General features: G+C 40.9%; 2 protein-coding genes across 7 annotated transcripts in view; both read right to left on the bottom strand.

Moving 5' to 3' along the window:
- The window catches only part of ITGB1BP2 (integrin subunit beta 1 binding protein 2), a 38479-nt gene extending 28719 nt beyond the window's left edge, over positions 1 to 9760 (bottom strand). For 2 of the 5 annotated variants that reach the window (XR_329430.3, XR_003106804.2), the window contains exons 1-11: positions 9238 to 9760; positions 8947 to 8996; positions 8799 to 8855; positions 8576 to 8721; positions 7784 to 7878; positions 7618 to 7676; positions 7405 to 7475; positions 7192 to 7291; positions 6823 to 6936; positions 6520 to 6582; positions 620 to 658 (exon numbers count right to left, since the gene is read on the bottom strand). Coding sequence is in view for 2 of the 5 variants with exons in the window: in XM_006079431.4 (XP_006079493.1) it covers positions 5932 to 6159; positions 6520 to 6582; positions 6823 to 6936; positions 7192 to 7291; positions 7405 to 7475; positions 7618 to 7676; positions 7784 to 7878; positions 8576 to 8721; positions 8799 to 8855; positions 8947 to 8996; positions 9238 to 9301 (1047 nt within the window). In the remaining 3 variants the exon portion in view is untranslated. Of the gene's footprint in view, positions 1 to 619; positions 659 to 2101; positions 6160 to 6519; positions 6583 to 6822; positions 6937 to 7191; positions 7292 to 7404; positions 7476 to 7617; positions 7677 to 7783; positions 7879 to 8564; positions 8722 to 8798; positions 8856 to 8946; positions 8997 to 9237 lie in introns of those variants that run through there. The other 3 variants (XM_006079431.4, XR_329431.3, XM_025276765.3) reach the window with 3 other exon arrangements.
- Positions 9761 to 9915: 155 nt separating this feature from the next.
- On the bottom strand, positions 9916 to 23106 carry NONO (non-POU domain containing octamer binding). Of its 2 annotated transcripts, none has more exons than XM_006079429.4 (11): positions 22950 to 23106; positions 17734 to 17904; positions 16537 to 16730; positions 14943 to 15244; positions 14068 to 14163; positions 13673 to 13869; positions 13244 to 13328; positions 12713 to 12815; positions 12160 to 12199; positions 11825 to 11934; positions 9916 to 11131 (listed from the first exon to the last, which is right to left on the bottom strand). In XM_006079429.4, the coding sequence occupies exons 2-11, from the start codon at positions 17882 to 17884 to the stop codon at positions 10997 to 10999; spliced, it is 1413 nt and encodes a 470-aa protein (XP_006079491.1). In that variant the 5' UTR covers positions 17885 to 17904; positions 22950 to 23106; the 3' UTR covers positions 9916 to 10996. The 2 variants fall into 2 exon arrangements, with proteins under 2 accessions (XP_006079491.1, XP_006079490.1); XM_006079428.4 differs by having other exon boundaries at positions 17734 to 17893.

Genomic DNA, 23106 nt, shown 5'->3' with positions numbered 1-23106 from the left:
ACATATTGAAGTGTGTTGTGAATGGACTAGGAAGAAGGAAATGGAAAAAGAGTAGTTATTTTAAGAAGTTTGGTTACAAAGGAGAGAAAGGAATTAATAATAGCTGGAGAGGAATATGAAGTCAAGGGAAATTGTTTTTGTAAGACTGAGGAGACTTGCACATGTTTAAATGTCAACGAAAATATCCAGAGAGAGAAAGGCTGAACAAACAGCGGAGAGAGAGGATAGATAATTAATGGTGTGAGGTTTCCAGAGAGGTGTGAGGGAATACGATACAATGCACAGTGGAAAGAAATGAGAACTATAAAAGGAGGCAGGGAGAGTATTTGTGCTATTATGAATAACTATGTAGATGTGATGGTGGGAAGTAGATGATTAAATGAGATAATACATGTAAAGCACTTAGTATAATGGTTGGCAGGTTAGTTTGTATCAGAAATGGTAGCTATGGTTATTGTTGTAGTGGTGGTTAATAATGTTATACACCTGCTTGAAACTCATATTTTGGGTTTGGGGCTATGTAAAAGGATCTAATATACTACTTTATTAATGCTGCAAATTTTAAGCTTTATATATCAAGTTTATATACAAGGGTTACTTGAAATTTTTGATTCCTCACCTCCATCCTCTCCAGGAATTCTGAGTAGTTGCTGGTCCCCTGATTTTGATAAGATAGAAAAAAGTTGTACATTTAAGATTAGTGTACTTTATACACTCTTCTATATATATTTTACATCTCTAAATTAAAAAAAATACATCCTCTAAAGCCCCTTTTGATGTTTCACCCACAGAAAAATGACATTAAAAGTAAACTTTTGGACTTGCCTGGTGGCTCAGTGGATAAGAATCTATATGCTGATACAGAGGACATGGGTTTGATCCCTGCTCCAGGAAGATTCCACATGCTGCAGAGCAAACTAAGCCTGTGCACCACAACTTCTGAGCCCACGTGCCACAGCTGCTGAAGCCTACACCCGCTACAGCCTGTGCTTCACAACAAGAGAAGCCACTACAATGAGAAGCCCAAGCACTGCAATAAAGAGTAGTTCCTGCTTGCTGCAACCTAGAGAAAGTCCATTCACCGAAACAAAGACCCAGTGCAACCAAAATAATAAAGTGTTCCTACTTTAAAAAAATAGTAAACTTTTGAGCTCATTTTGCATGATAGGAAGATGATGCTCAAAATCCTTCAAGCTAGGCTTTAGCAGTACATGAACCAAGAACTTCCAGATATTCAAGCTGGATTTAGAAAAGGCAGAGGAACCAGAGATCAAATTGCCAGCATTTGCTGGATCAGAGAGAAGGCAAGAGAATTCCAGAAAAACATCTACTTCTGCTTCATTGACTATGCCAAAGCCTTTGACTGTGTGGATCACAACAAACCATGGAAAATCCTTAGATGGGAATACTAGACCACTTAACCTGTCTCCTGAGAAACTTATACAAGAAGCAACAGTTAGAACTGGACATGGAACAACTGACTGGTTCAAAACTGAGAAAGGAATATGACAAGGCTGTATACTGTCACTCTATTTAACTTACATGCAGAGTATTCAAAATGCCGGGCTGGATGAATCACAAAGTGGAATCAAGATTGCCGGGAGATAAGATGATTAGATAGCATCACAGACTCAATGGACATGAGTTTGAGCAAACTCCAGGAAATAGTGAAGGACAGGGAAGCCTGGCATGCTACAGTCCATAGGATCACAAAGAGTCGGACACGACAGCAACTGAACAACAACAAACTTGTGGGATTTCCCTGGTGGCGCAAGTGGATAAGAATTTGCCTGCCAATGCAGGGTTCGATCTCTGCTCCAGGAAGATTCCACATGCCTTAGAGCAACTAAGCCTGTGCACCACAAACACTGAGCCTGAGTTCTACAGCCCATGAGCCACAGCTACTGAGACCACGTGCTGCAACTACTGAAGTCCATGTGCCTAGAGCCTGTACAACAACAAAAGAAGCCACCTCAATGAGAAGCCCGCATACTGCAATGAAGAGTAGCCTCCACTTGCCACAACTAGAGAAAGCCCATGAACAGCAACAAAGACCCAGCGCAGACAAAAATAAATAAAAGTATTTTAAAAGAACTTTTTTTTTTTTAGTCTAGTAAACTTCTAGACTTCCCTGGTGGTTGAGTGGTTAAGACTCCAAGCTTCCACAGCGAGGGGCACAGGTTTGACCCCTGGTTGGATAACTAAGTTCCCGCACGCCACCTAGTTAGAAAGGATCTGAAGGGTTCAGTTCAAGGGGAAAACTTTATTTGCACTTGAATGAGAGCAGAGAGCTAAGCCAGAATTATTGAATATCCTGGAGGTCTAGGAATCCCCTTTATTTCTGTTTAAACTTTCCTGCAAGGTAGAGGAAAGGTAGAGGAAACTTTCCTGATGCATTCTCTAACATCCCCTAATCTTGCCTCAGTTTCCAAATCCTCAGCCACGCTATGCTGCAATCCCTCACCTTTGCTGCCCATATCCATTCTCCCACCCCCATCTTACTCCTACCTACTAATGAAACCTTATGTTCCTTGAATCTGAACTGAGATAAAAGGGTGCTATGAAAAATACTTGAGATCACCTGAGGTTTGGTAAGCTTCCTAGTTTGATGTTTCTAAGAATCTGAAATCCCAGATTCTTGGCCACGCTGTTGAGGGAGTAAATCTGATTGAAGAGAGACTCCAAAAAAGAGATATCACTCCTCTAATTAAGATCTACATTTAAGGGAATTCCCTGATGGTCCAGTGGTTAGTGCTTTCACTGCCATGGTTCTGGGTTCAATCCCTGGTCAGGAAACTAAGATCCCACAAGCTGTGAGGTGCCCCCCCCCCCAAAAAAAAAAACAAAACAAACAAACCAAAACTACATTTAAAAAGAAAAGGCTGAACTTCCCTGGTGGTACAGTGGATAAAAATCTACCTGCCAATGCAGGGGACACAGGTTTGATCCCTGGTCCCATGCTACAGGGCAACTAAAACTGCACCACAACTGAGCCCATGTGCACCTAGGGCCTGTGCTCCACAAGAGAAGCCACCACACCAAGAAGTTGGTGCACTGCAACCAAGAGTAGCCCCTGCTCGCTGCAACTAGAGAAATCCTGCATGCAGCAACAAGGACCCAGTGTAACCAAATAAATAGAACACAATTTTTTAAAAAGAAAATGCCTATAATGCCTTTTTAACTCTCTTTTAAAATCATATTCAAAATCCTTGATCTAGAATTTTAGGCTCTTCCCAATCTAGCCACACTTCACTTGACTCTTTTGTTCCCTCATTTAAACCTTCTGAGGGAATTACCTGGTGGTCCAGTGGTTAGGGCACCATGGTTTCACTCCAGGGGGTACAGGTTGGATCCCTGGTCAAGGAACTAAGATCCTGCATGCCAAGTGGCCAAAAAAAAAAAAAAAATCCTCTGATATGTTAGCAGTGGTTACAAACAGCAAAAGGACTAAGTTTGGAGAGAATCCAAAGAGGAGTTCTTACTTCTTACTCTACACATTTTTGCATTGTCTTTTACAATGACACTGTATTGCTTTACCCTCTGAGCCACCAGGGAAGCCCTTTGGAATTTATAATAAACATAAAAAGTAAAATAGAACACCTTCTTACCCAAGCCTGGCTCTCCCTACTCTTCCATCGCTATCCAAATTTCTTATTCTCCAAATCTCCACTCAAAATATATTTCTTAACCCTCACATTTATGGTTGATTGATTTTCAACCAGGGTGCCAGGACAATGCAGTGGGGACAGAATAGTCTTTCCCACAAACAATGTTGGGACAACTGGATAGCTATAGGCAAAAATATAAAGTTGGACCCCTACCTCATACCACATATGAAAATTTTTAAGAATTCACCTGGCAATGCAGGGGACGCAGGTTTGATCCCTAGTGGGGGAACTAAGATCCCACACGGCGTGGAACAACTAAGTACATGTGCCACAACTACTGAAGTCTCTGTGCTCTGGAGCCCACGCGCCATAACCAGAGTCTGTGCACTACAATGGAAGATCCCACATAACACAATGAAGATCCCAAGTGCAGCCAAATAAATAAGTATTTTTAAAAAGATGGATCAAAGATCAAAATGAAAGAGCTGAAACTATAAAACTCTTAGAAAACATAGGAATGAATTTTCATATATTAGGCAATGGTTTCTAGGATATGACATCAAAAGCATAAGCAACCAAAGGAAAGATAGATAAATTAGAATTCCAAAGAATTTACAACTTTTATGTATCAAAAGACCCCAAGGAAGTAGAAAGACAACACAGGGAATGGAGAAAATATTTATAAATGTTTCTGACAAGAGATTTATCTCTAGAACATATTTTTTAAAAACCTCACTAAAAAGACAAACAACCCTATTAACAAATGGGCTAAGGTTTGGTTTAGACATTTCTCCAAATAAGATACAAAAATGGTCAACAAACACATGTAAAGATGCTCAGCATCATTAGCCATCAGGAAAAAGCAAATTAAAACCACAATGAGATTCCACTTCACACCCACTAGGATGGCTGTAATTTAAATAAAAGACAAGTAACAAATGATATCTAGGATATAGAGAACTGGAACCCTCATACACAGCTGATGGGAATGTAAAATGGTGCAGCCTCTTTGGAAAACAGTCTGGCAATTCCTCAAAAGGTTAAAAGTTATCATTTTACCCAGAAATTACACTCCAATTATACTTGGTATATATCTAAGAGAAATGAAAACATAGGTCCACATAAAAACTTGAATGCTCACAGGAGCATTGTTACAGAAGCATTACTCATAATAGCCAAAAAGTACAAATAACCCAAATATACCTCAAGTGATGAAGAGATAAACAAGTGTTATATCCACACAGTGAAATATCATTTGGTCATTAAAAGGAACAAAGTACTGATGTCGGATGAGCATCATGTTGGATGAACATGGATGAACCTTGAAAACATCCTAAGTGAAAGAAGTCTGTCACAAAAAACCACATATTGTATGAAATATCCAGAATAGGTAAATGCATAGAGGCAGAAAGTAGATCAGTGGTTGTATCAGTATGGGGGGAAATTGGGAGTGACTGCTAATGGGTATAGGGTTTCTTTGGGGAATGGCAAAAACTTAAAATTGATTGTAGTTGGGACTACCCTGGTGGTCCAGTGGTTAACAACACTCTGCGCTCTACTGCAGGGGCATGGGTTCGATCTCTGGTTGGGGAACTAAGTAAGATCCCACATGCTGCAGTGTGGCCAAAAAATAAAAATAAAATTGATTGTGGCTGCACAACTCTGAGTATACTAAAAAAAAAACAAAACCTGAATTTTACACTTACACTTGGGTAAATTGTATAGGATGTGTACCATATTTAATTAAAGCTGTAAAAAATGTACTTGTTCCATGGTGTTTTCCCTTTCTGCTACAGTCCACATTAATCACTCCATTCTCTCAACTCCTATAGCTTTTAAAATTGTACTGCACAATTTAGCACTCAGTTAAACTACTTGATAATATTTTTTATTATCTCATGTAGATTAGCCTTGACTTGTCAACCACACTACAATTTTCCTAAGAGGAATGAATAAGTCTACTGCTTCTCAGATACCTCTAAACCACCTAACATGTAACTGGGCACGTAGTAAGTACTCAGTAAATACTTGGTGGTTGTGAAGAATTGATTGCATGTGCTTGTATTCACACATGTGTGCTACACACACACACAGAAGCTGGAGGGAATGAATGCAATCTTAGATAGTGAGGTGAGAGAACAACACTATGTGAAACTGCAGAATACAAGATTTATTTAAGGGAAAAAACAGCATGGTTTGGACACTTTTGTTCTCCCCTCCTGCCTCCTGTTGCTCAGTGACACTCCATGGCCAACCATATCCTGGTCTCTGAAATTCTAAGGGAGTCACTGAGATCCTATCTAGACTTGACTGTCTGGTATCACTATTCCCCCATTGCTTCCTCCTCTTCCTCCTCCTCTGTCCAGCTCAAGTCATCATCTGAATCCTCAGACTCTTCCTCATCCATCTCTAACCCAACCTTAGCCTTAGCCTTCTCAGCCAGTGCATCGGGGTGCTCCAGCTGGGCCCAGGATCCTGGGTCAGCCTTGACCAGGGAAATTTCAACCCGAGATGGCATCAAGGAGACAGAGCTCTGCTCCACGTCTATGACCTGAGGAAGAGGGAAAGATGGACGAACACAGAAGAGAAAATGAGGAAACCAAAGGGATTGGGGTCAGGGCAGGGTGGTAATGAATGACAGGGAGAAAAATAAAAAATGCAAGATGGGGAAAAATATAGGGAAGGAATAAGTAAGGGAGAGAGAGAAAGAGGAAAGAAAGGGGAGTTGGGGGAAGGGGAGAAAATAGGGAGAAGAGGGAGAGAGAGAGAGAGAATATCAAAGCAAATGAAGAGAAAACCTCCACTTTCCCACTACAACTTCGTCCCTCAAGACACCCTCTATTTATTCCAGTCCGGCCCTTCTTTTTACCCCATCTGCCTCCCCTTCTTGTGCCCCTTTCTCTTCACTTACCCCCCAGAGCTTCATCTGTGCTTGGAACACACGGTTACCATCAAAGACAATGTGGACATGAAGCTGAGAGAAAAGAATTACAGGGGTAGGAACAATCTCAGAAGGTCAGAACACATTATTATGACAAAGAAGCAGGCCAGTGGTGTATTCCCTACATCCACAGGCCAGTCAAATAACCCTGACCTTACAGCTCTACCAGAGGACTACGGAGCCTACATATTAACTGCGTACGACGACTCAGCCGGTAAGATGATAATATCACCCAATTCACTGGCCTCCCATCCAGCATCAGACATTCCTCACCTCAGTTTGACTGGCCTTCACCCAGTTGAATGCAGGAAGTGGAATCTGGCCATATATAGTCACCACTACTAAGGAATCTGTCTGATGCCAATCATGACGGCAAGATGCTGGCACCTAAAAGGAAGATGTGAAATGTGGATGGTAAGAAAGGACTCTTATCCTAAGGGGCATTCTCATGGTGTATGTGGAGAAGAAACAGAGAGTGTCAGAAAGATTAACACGACCTCATATTGCAAAACCACTGGGAGCAGAAATCTTATTTGGTCCATGCAAAAGGGAGAAGATACAGAGCTTGGCCATGAGGTACAAGGAGGAGAAATTATTTGGGAACTGGGTTCTAATCAAGAGTTCAGTAAAGTCAGGACTTACCTGCTTCCCCCAATCATGTCTACCAACTCTGCATCCTGGCTGTGCCAGGAATGCCCCAAAATCCAGGGTCTGGATGCCACAACAGCTCCAAGATTTCACCCTGAGGTAGGAATAGAATTCACTTAATCTCCTTTCCCCTCCCCACAAGCACTCCATCTTAAGGTCAACATTGGGAAAAACCTGTCTCACAGCCCACCCAGTCCCCTCCATCACCCCTCATGGAATTGAGGTGCTCCAGGGTGGTAGGTACATGGAGTAGCATCACTCTCTAGGCCTTGGTATACCTAAGACAAATAAAGGAGAATCAGGAAAAGAATCAGATCAGAATGAATAAAAATGTATGCAGCCTCACATCTATACCCAGCCATCCCTCAGGCATCACGTCTCTCAAACACACGCTTGAGTCCTCCACAAACTCTCACTCACAGCATCACATCCTGGGTTCTGGCAGCTGGCCCCAATCCGGATCAGGCTACTGTCAACTCCTGGGCAAAGAAAACAAGAGTCAGGAACCCTATTCGTTTCTTCCACCCAACTGCCACTTTCACTAAATTTCAGCCTGTGAAACCTGTCCTACTAAGGACCCACTTACCTGCTCCAGGTTCTTGGTCTAATTCCTTCTGTTCCAGTGCCATTTCCAGGGCTTGGGATATATTTAGCGGAAGCAACTTTGGAAGCAACTCTGACCTAGGGGGTATGCGTGGGGTGATTTAGTCCTGACCCACTAACTGTGACCAACAGTGCCAACCTTCCCACCAATGGTATTGGAATTGAAGAAGTCTGGTGAAAGTAGGGCAGAGTTAGAGAAGATGGATAGCAATCCCATTGCCAATTTTCTTCTCTGTGGATATGCCAAATCCTTGAACCCTGGGGAATTCCCCAGGGCTTCTCTTGCCAAACTACTCAGTTGCTCTAAATCCATATTTTTCTATACAACTGCAATCATTCCCTTTTCTTCATCTAATTAACTGTAGACTTTCTTCTGTTGCTCATATTATTGCCACAAAATTGATTTATTCTTCTCGGCAGCCTCCTGGCTGCCAATACTACTACATTCTTAATATATAAAACATATTTTAAAACTCTTTTCCAAAAAGAAAACCCAATTCATTCAACAATCACCCTTGTATTATAACTAAGTATGTATTTGTGAGAGGTTATCTACTCTGTTGATTCAAAATACCTACCCCATCACCCCATACCATCTTAAGAGCAAAGGACATTATTTCTGGACAAATTTCCCCTAAGGCACAAAACATACACCAAGCCCTGACAACTTGGGTCTCCTCATATCTCTATCCCTAGCTCCCAAACCTCAATGACCCATTAATCACTCCTAGGAATCTTCATGAATGTACGAAAAACCCAGGGACCTCCTCTTTACTTGGGCCTCTCCCGACGCAAAGTCTCTGCTGACTTTGGAATCACATTCGGAGGTTTTTGCTCCTGAAGTGAACTGCTTGTACCAGGGCCCTCAGGTTGAGGGACGTCAGGGAGCTTCTCGGCACAGTGTGGTCCCACAGTACAGCCCTAGTATAGATAGGGAAAGAAGATTAGGGATGGAATCCTTCTATTGGGGGCAGAATACCCGAAAGTAAAGAATTTACCTTGATGTTTAGAAACTCAGAGAAATCTACAGTTCGCTTCCGGCAGCAGGACCAACCCTGATAACAAAAGACCCAGCTCAGCTTAGATTTCTGGCTGTTATATCTTTTGCAAAATGCTCTTGCTATTCCCCCCTTGCCTATTCCTCACCTTAAGTGCATCATGGAAGATTGGGACCCCAGGGTGATGGTAACAGGAATCTGTGGATACCAGTAACAAGATCAGGAAGGAAAGGAATTCTTACTTTTCCAGGTTTAAATGCTTACAATCTTTCCATATGGTACAAAAAAAAAAAAAAATATATCAGTCAAGACTGAAGAACACCCAGACCAATTGAACTAAGGCAGGTACACACTAAATTTCTGTTCCTTTAACAGACTGCCTACAGCTGACAACTCCCTTAGCACCCACAGAGCTCCTGGCAAGGTCAGGATTACTCACCAGGAAGGTTGGTTTGGGGGTCAAAATGCTGCCCACAGCCTTTGTTATGGCAGAGTAGAGACATGGAGGCGTTGGTAGAATTACTGAAAGGGTATTTCAAGGAGTCTGGCTGCCGAGTGGGGAACACCTCTTAGTCTGGAGGCTTTTAGCTGCCTGGAAGGGCCAGCTGTTTCTATCTTTAGTTCAGGAGGCGTATACCTCCTAACATGGGCAAGGGAACTTCAATTGGTCTTCCCAGCCAATAGGAAAGAACTCAGGAACATTTTAGCTCTGAGGCTTAAGAAAAAAGTATCAGGCAGAGTAGGGCTTGGAACCTGGGTGAGGTCAGCTCACCATTGCTGAGACTTGTTTTAGATCTACCATGCCAATTTCAAGCCTGGTCAGAAAGAAATAACCAATTTTAAGCCCCCTCCCAGTTTGGCGAAGGTACCCCAATTCCTCCAGCCCATTTTCTTCCTCTTTCAAAGCAGCAGCTTTCCTCCCATCCTCATTACTTCTGTGTACCACCAATAGCACCACATCTTCAACCACTTTGACCATAGTATACATCTAACTTTCCCATGTTTGCCTAAATGATTAATATTTTAAGCAAAAGGTCATAAAGGATTATTCTTATAGCCTTGCACTCATCCGAGACAGAACTTCCCTTCCTCCCCCCTTCAAAAACAGCACAGAAAATTAAAAGGCTTAAAATGTATTTTAATAAGTTCATGTTGCATTATTCATTTCTCAGAAAAACTTCAAAGGTATTAGGGACAAAATCAAACATGGTACACCAATAAAAAATGCACAGCATAACTACCTAAGATAGGCAAAGCTAAGAGCTACCGTCTGACATTCAGCATACAGCAACCCTGTTCTCAAGATTGTACTAGGCCTATCAAGAAAGCTGTGAATGGCAACATCACAGACACAAAAGGGCCATTTCTGGGTTGTCCTTACCCAAGAAAAAGATGGAGGCAAGTTTAACACAAGATTTTTTAAAGATACACTAAATGAAAATCTCTAAGAGAAAATGTCTTCCTTGGGACATGAAAGGGTAATATATGGGACATAACAGAACCGTATGTATGTTGTCTGTGACCTCTGTGGACATGTGCCTGAATTCCCACCTGGGAGTGATTGGAACAGTGGGGCCAAGGTCATTGGGGGATGTTTGGTTTTTGTGGTATATGTGGCAGGATCTCTGGGGTGAGATAGTGCACTAAGTCGTGTCCAACTCTTGCAACCACATGGACTGTAGCCTACCAGGCTCCTCTGTCTATGGGATTCTCCAGGCAAGAATACTGGAGTGGGTCGCCATTTCCTTCTCCAGGGGATCTTCCCAACCCAGGAATCGAACCCAGGTCTCCAGCATTGCAGGCAGATTCTTAACCAACTGGGGTGGCGGGGGGTGTAAGAACAAGAAAGCAAATAGAACAGGGTGGACAAAGAGTGGAATGATTAAGATTAATGGGGGCTCTAACTGGATCCATTTTGCCATGGCTCCCTGGCCCTCGCAGGCTCTCAACAATCACATGAGATTTTAGGAATGCACCACACAGAATTGATTAGTGAAAGGATATACCACATAGAACTGATTTGTTAAATATCACCCCTCCCTTACCCTCTGCCTCCAACATACTCCCTAGAGTACTACAGGCAGGGAAGACCTAAACTATTGGGAGGAATCCCTAACACTTTTCCAGAGTAGAATTCGGCTAAGTCCAAAAAGGGTCCTTCTTTTAAGGGTTTTGGGAAACTAGACACTGCAATTTTATTAGTATCGGCGACGTTTGTTTGGAGCAAATTCAGCTCCAGGAGCTGCACGGTTGAATGCAGGAGGGGTTCCACCAATTGCCCCAATTCCTTCCATTGTAGCAGCTTGGCCAAAGCGTTCAGTTGTTGGTGGGGTCTTAAAGAGAAAAGAGAATGACATTATAATAGAACCTGTGCCCTAGCTTCCCACCCATCCATAGTCCCTCCCCTGGAGGCCATTTTCACACCACATTCAAGGTTCCTGATGGTAGGGGAGACTAAGCCTGTTTAGAACTATAGTGGATAACCCTAAAAAGAAAGTTGCTGACAGTGCCACCCAACCATCTTTAACTTTTTATCCTGATTCCTACAGGCTAAGTAACATTATATACTAAATTCCTGGGCTGGATAAATGTTAGCCAAGTACTTTTTCCTGAACTAGGTATATGGACAAGGGCAGGCCATCACTCTTCAGCAAATTTAACCCTATTCAAAGTAAACATTTTGACACTACAACTAAACCACCTCAGGATTGCATGAGCCATAAATCTTTTGGACTCACATGTATTTCATATGATAATGCCTAACCTTTGTTGCCTTCCCTCCAAAAAGGAACCTATTTACCCAGGGTAGCAAAAAAATGTCAATCAAGACTAGCCAGTCAGAGGATAAAATATAATTTAAGATTGGGTTTGCACGAGACTCAAAGAGCTTGAGATTAACATTTTATAGATAACAGTGATCCTAAAAACTATTTAATCTGTAGCAAAATTGCAGCAGGCCCAAGGACCATGAAGGCAAAGTCCTTCCTCCTATCACCATTTAGCTACTATAAAGCTCTGCAGTTTACCAATCCCAAGGTTCCATCTGGCATCATAGTGGCTGGTCCTGGAGGAGCTGGGGTACCAGCTGGCACAGGAGCAGGGGGCATGGCACCTCTGTTGTTTATGCCCATAGCACCTAAAGCAGAGTAGTGATCAATAGAGGAGACAGACATTGACATTCTTTATCTATGCCAAAGGAAACAAGTCAAGACTTCTGGGCTAAGACATGTTACCCTCCCACCAAAATTTGCTTCCAGAAATGTCAAGCCCCTAAAATTTGGACTAGGTAGGAGAAGCTACATAGTCCACCAGAGATGAGACAAAAAAAGAAATCTGTACCATTCATCTCCTAAGTCCTTACCTCCCATAGCCATCTGACCCATCCGTATCTCTTGCTCTCTCTGAAAAACAAAAAAACACTCAAGACAGTCCAAGACAGCACTGCATTCATTCTACCACAATCCACTAAGGACCACACACTAAAGAACATCTGCAACAGCTCCTTGAACTAACTCACTGTAGTTGTACAATGAATTCAAGTTTAGAGCTACTAGGACACAAGTCAGAGTTTCCTATTAGGAACAAATTGAGAGATGAAAGGAGAGACACATGATTTCTTTCAGGGCTCCAACCTGTACAACTGCTGAGGACATCAGAAGACCAGACAAGGCTGCCACAGGACTGAATCTATCTGATCCTGCAGTCACTGAGATTAAACAGCATATACTAGCTCCAGCTTTTCATCCTAAATTGCCTGTGAGGTAAAAAGAGTTCCTCTTCAAACCTTACCTTTCCTTCCTATGACTGCTTCTTTCTAAAAGAAGTGTCACAGAATGGAAAAATTGGTCATAGCCTATCGTGTTTTCTAATCCTGGTGGTGAGTTTGTCGTATCATGGGCACATGAGAGATATACCGCATCAGGGAAGGTTCCCTTGAATCCTTCCTGCTGTCGTCGCATCATTTCTTCTTGTTGCCGCCGCATCTCTTCCTCACGGCGCCTGCGCTCCTCCTCCTGCCTACAGAGTCACCAAGATATTTAAGCACAGGCATTCCAGAACTTGAACAGATTATCTATCTTAATAGGGGACTCAGCCAAGGAGATCCAAGAGCCCACTGAAAACTACCTTAGTTCTCCAGGCAACTGTTAAGTGGGCCCAGCCCTAAAACAACCCAGATGTGTCCTTTAGGGGAAAAAGTTCTTTCCCAAAGGAGCCAGCCTCATGAGACCAGTCACTCAGCTGCTTTCCTCTTTAGTGCAGTCCCAAGAATTCACAGAACCATGGGCAGTCAAAACATCTACCTAAAGGGAGAACTTAAGAAGCAGCCAGGAAATATTTGCCAGCATATTTACAAATGCATGAGGTAGCATGGTGGTAAGAAGCAGGAGTGAGACACTACCTTGTAGAGCTGGTGAAGAAAAAGGGTTGGAGGAAAAAAAAGTTACCTGAGCTCCAGCTGCTTTCGTTTTTGCACTTCTTGATTGTGCAGCTCTTCCATCCTCCGAAGTTCTTCTTGACGCCTCATCAAATCTAGAAAAACAACAGACCAATTCAGAATATTCTTCACCCTCCTCATATAGGCCCATTAATTTTCCACAAATAAAGATCCAGAAAGCAAAGGGGATATTTAATCCCTGAGTGGCCATCTGAGGTATCCAGATTCCAAAAATGAAGTCAAACCTATTATTTCCTTCTCCACAGAATCCAGTATCCTCTGCCACATCTCCAAGCTCATTTGCCTACCAAGATCAACAAAATATTTCAGAGAATAAAAGCTGAAGTTTAGGCCTTTCTCTACTGATTGATACAAAGAAACTCCTGAAAAAAAGTTATTTTGTCCTTCTTCTAGTTTTAAGCCTTAGGTAGATACTCACCCTGCCTCATTAGCATGACCTGGTGCTCATGGCGAGCAGCCTCCATCTCCATCTCCAGCTTCTCACGAGCTTCCTTGATGTTTCGGTCCACTTGGTCCTGCTGCTGCTTTTCCATCTCAATAAGTGCCTTCCAGCGCATGGCATACTCATACTCAAAGGAGCCAGGCTGTGCAAATCTGGGTGGCTGCTCTCGCTCTCTATTGACAAGGTTTCTGGGTTACTAAAACTCTGTCCAAGATTCTCCCAACTAAACACTACATTCCTCCCAAGGGCCAAGACAATGGCTGCCACTGAACACATACAGCAAAGACTTGCCTCTTTTACACAACCCATTACAAGCCTCCTTAAGAATAAATAGGCAAACAACTAACAGGGAATCTGACAGGATCACATACTTGTGAAATTGCTGATTCTTTATAACCAGCTTCTCTGGGAGTCCCTCCTCATCATCTAACTGGTCCATGGGCTCCACAGTCACAGGTCGAGGAAATCTGGGAGAAAGAAAAACACTCAGTGTTAGTCAAATTATAACCTTCATTAGGCTTCCCTCTCCACATGAGTCAGTGGCACAATGAACTAATTAAGGGTCAGCACTAAACAATTAAACATACTTCTGAAGGTGCTTTTACACCTAGTCCCAAGTAACCAAGTCCTTTAAACAGAACTCTGTGGAATCTGGGGTTGACAGGATGGGGTCAGTGTTCAGATCTCTGAACACAGCCTTTAAGTAGGTAAAGTACTTAAGTGCGGGGCTGCCCCATTGCAGCCATCATTTGCCTGCCATGCAGGAGATGCTGCAGGTACCACAGGCTTGAGCCCTGGGTTGGGAAGATCCCCTGGAAAGGAAACAGCAACCCACTCCAGTATTCTTGCCTAGGAAATTACACGGATAGAGAAGCCTGGTGAGCTACAGTCTATGAGTTCACAAAAATGTCAGATACAACTGAGCAAGCAAACTCAGAACTCAAGATAATGACTTAGAATAAATACTAAGAGAAATGTTGCATGCACAAAACAATTTACGAGTTCTAAAACTTCAAAGTAAGGGGAGATTTAACACTGACTAAATGACAACTTACTGAAAATGTCTATCTTTTAATCCTCATACCATTTCCATTAATTTAAGATTATACTGAAAACCCTACCAGAGAGCTGGATTGTATCTAGTCTTCTAAATGAACACAAGAACATGCTTCTTAGAGGCTAACTCCCGAGACCACAGAAGGAAGTAGCATTTAAGGTATGTTTCTGAAAATGACCCCTCACTCACGTGGTTAGCAGGAAGGAGCCTTCACTGCATCTGTCCAGAGCTTTCCGAGCAGCTGGCTTCCCTGAGAATTCAACAATGCCTTTTCCTGAGGGCCTGCCTCGATCATCCACAATGACTACAGCCCTCTCCACCTGGCCGAACACAGAAAAGGCCTCCTCCAGCAGTTCATTGGACACATACTGAGGAAGGTTTCGGACTGTAAGGGATGCACTGTGGCAGGCAAAGCGCACACGCAGCTGCTTTCCACGGAGTGGCATGTTGTCCAGTTCTACTTTGGCAATCTCCGCTAGGGTTCGTGTTTCCTAGGAAGCAGAGCAAAGTCAGAATAACTCAATAGCTGAACAATGACCACCTACACAGCCATCAAGAGTCTAAAGTACCATAGCTCAATACCTCAATGTCTCAAAAAAAAAAAAAAAACACAACCCAAAACCCTTGGCAACAACATACAAAAAAAATGGATGGAACTGGAAGAATGGATTCATGTGTTTCAGATAATTCTTTGGTTAACCTAATTGCTCTGATGGCCTTGTAATAAATCAATTGGAAATTCTAGAGTTAACATGACTTACATGGTCATCAGTATCACAAGCTATTCTCTTAAGTGTTAAATCTGGACAACAATGACCAGCATAAAACCTACCCTTACAATACAGAAGTCAGAATTATTTTAGTTTCAGCTAGCTATGTACCAGAGTAATCAGAATCATTACACCCTCCAAGAGGCCTCTTTAGAACCACAGACCTTGATGGGACCCTCCCCTCCACATTCTTAAAGAGGAATCTGAGCCCCAGAAAAAAATGACTTGCCCATATAGTTTTGAGTTAGTGGTAGATCTGGAATGAAGACTGGTTCTAACCATAACATCCAGTGATCTTACTAGCACATTATGTTCCTCATTTATGGAGATAGATAACGCCCAAAAAGGTTTCCCCCACATACTTAAACACATTTCCTAAATCAAATCAGACATCTACACTTAAAAATGATTGATAAATGTTATATTATGTGGATTTTAGCAATTAAAATTTTTCTTTCAAAGTAGATACAAAAAAAAATAGATAAAAAACTGTCCCCTCAAAGTTTTGAAGACTCTTAAGTGAGATAATACATGCATAAGGGCTTTGGAAATAAATTATATAAATCTTGATCATTACTAAAAGTCTTTTCCCATTTTTTCAGGAAAAAATCTTAACTTACTAAAAGTATTTGTAGGGGACAGTAAACAGGGGAAAGGTACAGAAAAAACAAGATTAACTATGACTTGATAATTATTGAAGCTGGGTAACAAGTATGTGCAGGTTCACTGTACTATTCTCTCCACTTCTATATGCTTGAAATTTCCCAATTAAAAAAAGTTCCAAAGGGCATACTTAAACCCCAGAGTCCTAGGCAAATAAACCTATGTTGCCTTGAAACAAAAACCTATCAGGAAAAATTAAAATAAAATATGCATTTTGTCCTGTTCTACCAACTATAAGCTTTTACAAACATCATCTGAGAATTATTTCTACTGCCTAATTTTCCATATCCATCATTTCCCAGCTTCACCACCATTTAGAGCCCATGCTCTAAAAGCCTACAGCTGCTTACCAAGCGGATAAAGCCAAAGCCCTTGTCCTTATGAATGAAGACTTCGCCTGCCTTCCCATATTTCTCAAACAGTTTCCTCATTTCCTCCTCAGTGATGTCAGGAGGAAGATTGCCCACAAAGAGCCGGCTACGCTGGGTGAAGGTCTTCTCTCCTGGTTTCCTAAAATTCTTCAGGTCAATAGTCAAGCCTTCATCTGAGAGAAGAAACATAGTCACTTAAAAGATTGGGGAGAGATTTACAACAACTGCTGCTAGATAAGAAATGTAATTGCTGTAGAGAAGTCAACACCATTTCCCAATGGAATCTATCCACTAACCACTTATCAGTAAATTGCACTTAGAATGTGAAAGCAGTATGCAAAGATCTGGGGGGTGGAGGGAGGGAGGACGGACTTCTCAACAGCTCTACTGTGGTCCAGGAGCCAACCTAGACTAACTCAGAGACAGAAAGACAATACAAGAGTTACTGTCAAAGAGAAAACCAAGCAAGTCAAGGAGCTCTATGTCAGAAGTGACTGGATTTTTACATTTAAAACATAATTACAATTAAAAAAAAAAAAAAAACTGTCCCATTTCCCAATCCCAAATCAATCTTCATAACCTTAACAGTTCCCATTCTTTCAGGCTTGGGGTAATATAATGAAAAGAAATGAGTTAGGAAAGAGTATTCTTTGTAGGAATTTTTGGAAATAAGGAAGATGAGGTTGTTTGTAGTTTTAGACACATACAAGAGGTGCTCAAAGTTAGCTGAATGGATGGGAATGTATCTTTAAAGATCTTTTACTCTGATTAAAACTAGGGAGGCAGAGGCCCCAGGCTAAAAGTATAATACTCAGTATCAGATTTCTTCTCCATTAAGTCTTAAAAACCTTCTTTATATTTTCTCATATGATGATTACCACAGTAAGAACCAAGCTCTCAGGTAAAACATGCAGCCATCTGTTTAGCAAAAGGATGTGCCAGTGCAGCAAAGCAACCTGTATTCAACTGCTATCCTACAGATCTGCTCCTTATTTCAGAGAATCAGCCTTTTTCTATCCTAAATATTGAGGTAAATAGGGAAAAGAACAACAAAAGTGTGCCACAAAAGCCCATTCCTTTATAATCCCACGAGTCGCATCTAAAAATCAAGAAACTATTCCCAAGAGAGAACCGACTTGGGAATAGTTTCTACTTCATTACCTAGCATGTACTTACTCTGGCTGCTGGCTTGCTGCCCATTTGCAGGCATTGGTGGAGGTGGTGGCTGCTGCTGTTGCTGCTGGTGGTGCTGCTGATGGTGATGTTGATGATGCTTCCTTGGAGTGTGGTTTTGTTTCTCCAAGTTAAAAGTTTTATTGCTCTGCATCTTTGTACCCTAAAAATAAACTGGAATGTCAGACACATTCAGTGCTTAGAACATATTCAGTCACTAATTTCCTGGTGACTTACATGTCAGTCAATCACCTATGGTACTATTTCAAACAGGTATGGTGAAGGAGTACAATTCAAGCATCTAAAACCACCAGCACTAGCAGTTATACTGCACACAGAAACTAGACAAGTACTAAATAAGAACAGCTTGCAATAGAATGACTTGAGGAACCTTCCAGTTCAATAACTACATGCATTGAAGTGACTTTCCCAAAATAATCTACTCCCTAAAAAATGGCCCTATCATAATATTAAATCACTTTAAAAATACAATTATTGAAATAGATTCTTGTTATCTCGAGGACTAGTAAGTCTTGTTTTTCTCTGGCACCTTGCAACCCTAGCCTACAGTTGATACTGTGGAACAGTATGGGCTGTATAGACTTAGACATACTTATATTTGAAACATGGTCCTAACACTTACTAGTAAATTACTTTTGAACCAGTTCCTTAAGTTGTTATAAAAGGGATAATAAAAACACCTACCTCTCAAGGTAGCTATGAAGATGAATAAATATGTGAAAATACTAGTTCTGTACTAGCATATATTGTTATTACTAAATATCATTATTAATCACAATAGAAAGATAAACGACTACCAAAGTAATAGAAGCATCAAATACAAACATATACAATCATAAAATATTAAATTTTGTCATTTAAAATCAACATAAGGGAGTTCCCTGGTTGCCTAGTGGTTAGGATTCCAAGCCACTGTTGTGGCTGGGCTTCAATCCCTGACTGGGTAATAAGAGATCCTGTAAGCCACTCAGCATGGCCAAAAAACTCGTAAGATTAAAATGAAAATTCCTGGTATAATCCAGGCTGAATACAAAAGTTGATGGTTTTAAGATGGAAATTTCCTAACAGATCAGCGGAGGACCATCTCCCTTATCCAAAGGCAGTTTTCCAGTAAATTAAAGGACAAAAATCAATTCTGAATCGTTTACCCTAAACATAAGACCCTCCAGTCAGATTTAACTGAAAGAAAGATGCAGAAAATTATCTTTTCCCTGAAAACTGTATTATTAACATCATATGATTCCCTTAAAATAAATTATATTCCTCAGATTAAAAAAATGTGACAAAGGCTTGGTAACTGTTGATTCTGGATGAGGAATATACAAGACACTTATGTGTATAAAACTTTAACAGTGATACATTTTTTATATCATATCCTACCAAAACTGAAAATATCAATGCAGTTAAGTTCTATATAAAGTTGTTTTATAAGACAACAGGTAACAAGAGGTATCAAGATGTTCATATTTCTTAACTCAGGAATTCTACTTCTAATAATTTATTCTAAGAATATAATTTTAAGACTTAAAAACTACATCCATGAAATAGTCACTGTAACTGACTTTCCAGTAACAAAATGATAAAAATGACTTTTTCTTTTTTACTGATTTTTTACATTAATTCAACAAATATTCACCAAATGCTTATTTGCTAGACACTATTCTAGGTGCTTGGGATGAATCAATGAACAGTCTTGCCTTCACCAGAGATAACCTTCCAGTGAGAGAAAACATACATAATAATTAATTTACATAGTACTTAAGAGGTTTAATGCTAGGAGAAAATAAAAGTTGAATGGAGGGGAAAGTGGACAGGAAGTGGAAGGGGAAGATTTGCAATTTTAAACAGAGTTGTGAGTTTAGCCTCACTAGAAATCTGACATTCAAGCCAAAACTTGAATTCTCATTTATATCATTTCATCAGTCTTGTTCTTCATTAATAAAGTACAAACTACATCTTTAACATAGGAAACAATAAAACAAAAACCCAAAAACTGACCACTGAAAGAGTCACTGTTGACATTTTGATATACCATTTCAGTCACTTATTTACATATTTGTATGTACTCTAAATGGTATACTCCATGTCCCTAAATCTTCTACATTTATTGTTAATGGACTCTGTATTCTGCTGTCAACCAAGCCCTTATAGTGCCGGCACACTTAGGTTATTTATAATTTGTCACTATTATACACCAATGCTCTCAGCTAAGTCTTGGGGCACCTCCATGAACAGATATTCCTCCCACAATTTCCATTTTCGCTTCTTAACCTTTAAAAAGATACATTGTCATTCCAAAACTGCAGCCATAAATGCACTATTTTATATTCACCCTTTTCTCATTCCTCCTGTCAACTTAATTATAATTGTTAATGGTTACATAAAGTCCAATTGGATGTACACTAATTTACTAAACTATTCCCTATGAGACATTTAGGCTGTTTTCAGCTTTTTCCTATTATAATGTTGCAATAAGTATCTCCGTAGGATAAATTCTTATTAAACACCTTTGTGACTCTTGCCACATAGGTTATAGTTTAACAACTTTAAATACTGTGAATAAGTGCAGCAGTTTCAGAGCAAATTTGACACCTTAAAAAAATAGAAAATGTTTTTAAAAATAAGATACAAGAAATTAAAACATAAAAATAGAGCTGGGGATAGGTAAGGTGGGCATTAGCATCAGATGTTTTCCCCTATGAGTCCTACATATTAAACACCCCTGTTCCCCTGATCCCAAAAGCCTATAGCAGAAACTTGAATTCTTTTCACAGCCATTTCTCCAACTATTTCTTTTTACCTCTGGCTAGAATCCAAAGAGTCTTTCTATTTTTTTTAATCTCCAGCCTTTAATTTAAGAGTCAGTGGCCCCAGCCTCAATACCTTGCATCCCATTCAGGAACCCACACTGTTATATGTTAATAGAAATCCTTACAGAGATCCACTCAAAACTGAAATATTAAAAATTCTCTATTTACATCCTAACCACACCTCACCACTCCATTCAAAAAGGCCATTTTACAATTTCTTAGTAGAAATTATCTCTTTGATCATAGGAATGTTTTAAACTATTTAGAATTACTTCAATGGAAGTTATTTTTTATTTTAGAAAGTGCAGTGTGGTAGTTAAGATGTTAATACCAGATATTAACTGATCACTGAATGTCAGGCACTGTGCTAAGACTATATTATCTCATTTAATACTCACAACTATCTTCTGAATAAGAAAACTGATGCACATCCAAGGTCACACAAATGTGATGAAGCATGGAGTAGAACTCAGGTCTGTTGAACTCTAAAGCTCATGTTCATTGCTATGGTACAAACTGAGTAATCGAACTCACCTTGATTTTAGACTTTAGAATTCAAAACACTTACTAAAATGTCACCTAACCTCTAAGTCTTAGTTTCCTCATTTGTAAGATGGGGGTAACATCTATCTCACAGGGCTGGTTATTTTGACTGAACCAGATAATGGACATAACAGCTATTTGTTCCTGCTGGCAATCACCACCCCTATTTCTACATATGCGGTGCTCCAGTTAGACAAATTTCATCAATTACATTCTTCCCTTGCTCTTCTGGATTCTAGCAAAAATTATTTTTACAACCAAACTGCCTACCTTTGTGTCGAGTAAATGTCTCCATAATACCAATCTTTATACTCTTTCCCTTCAGTTTATTTCCCAAGAAGGCATTCAACAGTAAACACAAAATAATACTGTATAAATCACCTAAAACAGTGCCCACAAAGTAGCAAGTATTCAGTAAGCATTTGTCCCTGTAATCTACTTCTGATGATGACCACCAATATAATTTGGAAATATGTGCAGATATCTGGGTAATAAATTCACTGCCCCTAGCCACTGGGGCCTCTGAAAAGGGAATAAATCATAAAGATCAACAGTAAGGATTTATGTCTACTTATTTGCCCCAAAGACTAACCCTGATGGACTTCTTGAGAGCAAATACATATTGCTGTTAGAAAAACTGGGGCTATTTGCAAAACAACTGCACAAATGTTGTTTAAGACCAAACACTACACCACATATCTGAAACCTAAAAAAAAAGTCCCCTTAATTTTCAGGAAAAGGATCAACTTTTAAGTGGAAACTGTGTGTGGGGTAAATCTGGTAAAAACCTACCAGATGGAGATGGCTGCCTGGATGTGGATCAGCCTGAAAGCTGCAGGAGGCACTGGCAACGTAAGGCCCTTTTCTAAGAATTTCTTAGGACCTTTCACTTAGTAACAAGAACATGGACAAAGACACAATATAAATCTAGCCAGGATCCCCCCATTAGAGTGGCCAGATGTATCAAATAAAAACACATTACAGTTAAATCTGAATTTCAGATTTTGAAAAATAAATGATCTTTAGTGTCCCATTCCGCGTATACTAAAAAATTTGTTGTTTACGTGAAATTCAAATCTAACGGGGTGTCCTGTATTTTCTCTGACAACCCTACCCCTACCTCAACTTTGAAGATAACAAAGTGCCTCCCAGTCCTCCTTAACCTCGACTTCTGTTAAGAACACAAAGCGGCAGCTTACAATAGTATTTCCAAAAGTAAAATACCCGATAGGAAATCCATAAAATTAATTTTCATTTTTTTAAAAGTGATATCATAAATAGGTCGAGTAGATAGGCAACAGGACAAAAAAAAGTCTTCAGGAATCTGCCTAGGAAAACAACAAGGGCTGGACTAGCAGATGAACTTCCCAGCTCAGAGTTTTGACAAAGAAGCATCGCTGGGGTAGGGGAGGGGGCCCCCTTTCTCCTCCGGAACTAACGGCCTCACGAGGTCGAGAGGAGGAGCGCCCGACAAAGCGCCTCCTCCTGCAGCCGCGACTTCAGTGCTCCCGGATAATAGACCCCACACCCTCAGGCCCAGGGCGGCTCAACGATTGGGGAACTTACTGACAAGGTTCAGCTTCCAAGATGTGTTGCACTAAAAAACGACAAGGGAAGGGAAACGGGAACCAAGTTAAAGCAGAAGGCGAGATCAAGGGAGAGCGATGGGCCCCCGCGGGTGGGATGAGGAGACCGTGTGGCCGCGGAGACAAGGCCTCAAGGGGCCGCAGAACGAACGGCCCACCTTCCTTCAAACCCAGCCTCGCCCTCATCTCTTCCTTCACCGATTGTCGCTAGAAATCCTACTCTTCTCTCCAACAAGAACTAAGTCGACCCCATACTCACCCTCCACCGACTGTTTTCTGCTCAGAGTAACGGCGACGCTACACGGCCTTTACCGTCCCGAGAAAAGAGCGCGCGACCGCCGGAAACGAGACGGCGGAGATCGGTGCCTCCCAAGGGGTACAAAGTAGCGTTCCCTATTGGTTATCTGATATGCCAA

This window comes from Bubalus bubalis, chromosome X (genome assembly GCF_019923935.1).
Source record: "Bubalus bubalis isolate 160015118507 breed Murrah chromosome X, NDDB_SH_1, whole genome shotgun sequence".
Taxonomy (NCBI): Eukaryota; Metazoa; Chordata; class Mammalia; order Artiodactyla; family Bovidae; genus Bubalus; species Bubalus bubalis.
This window is presented reverse-complemented; position numbering and strand designations above follow the sequence as displayed.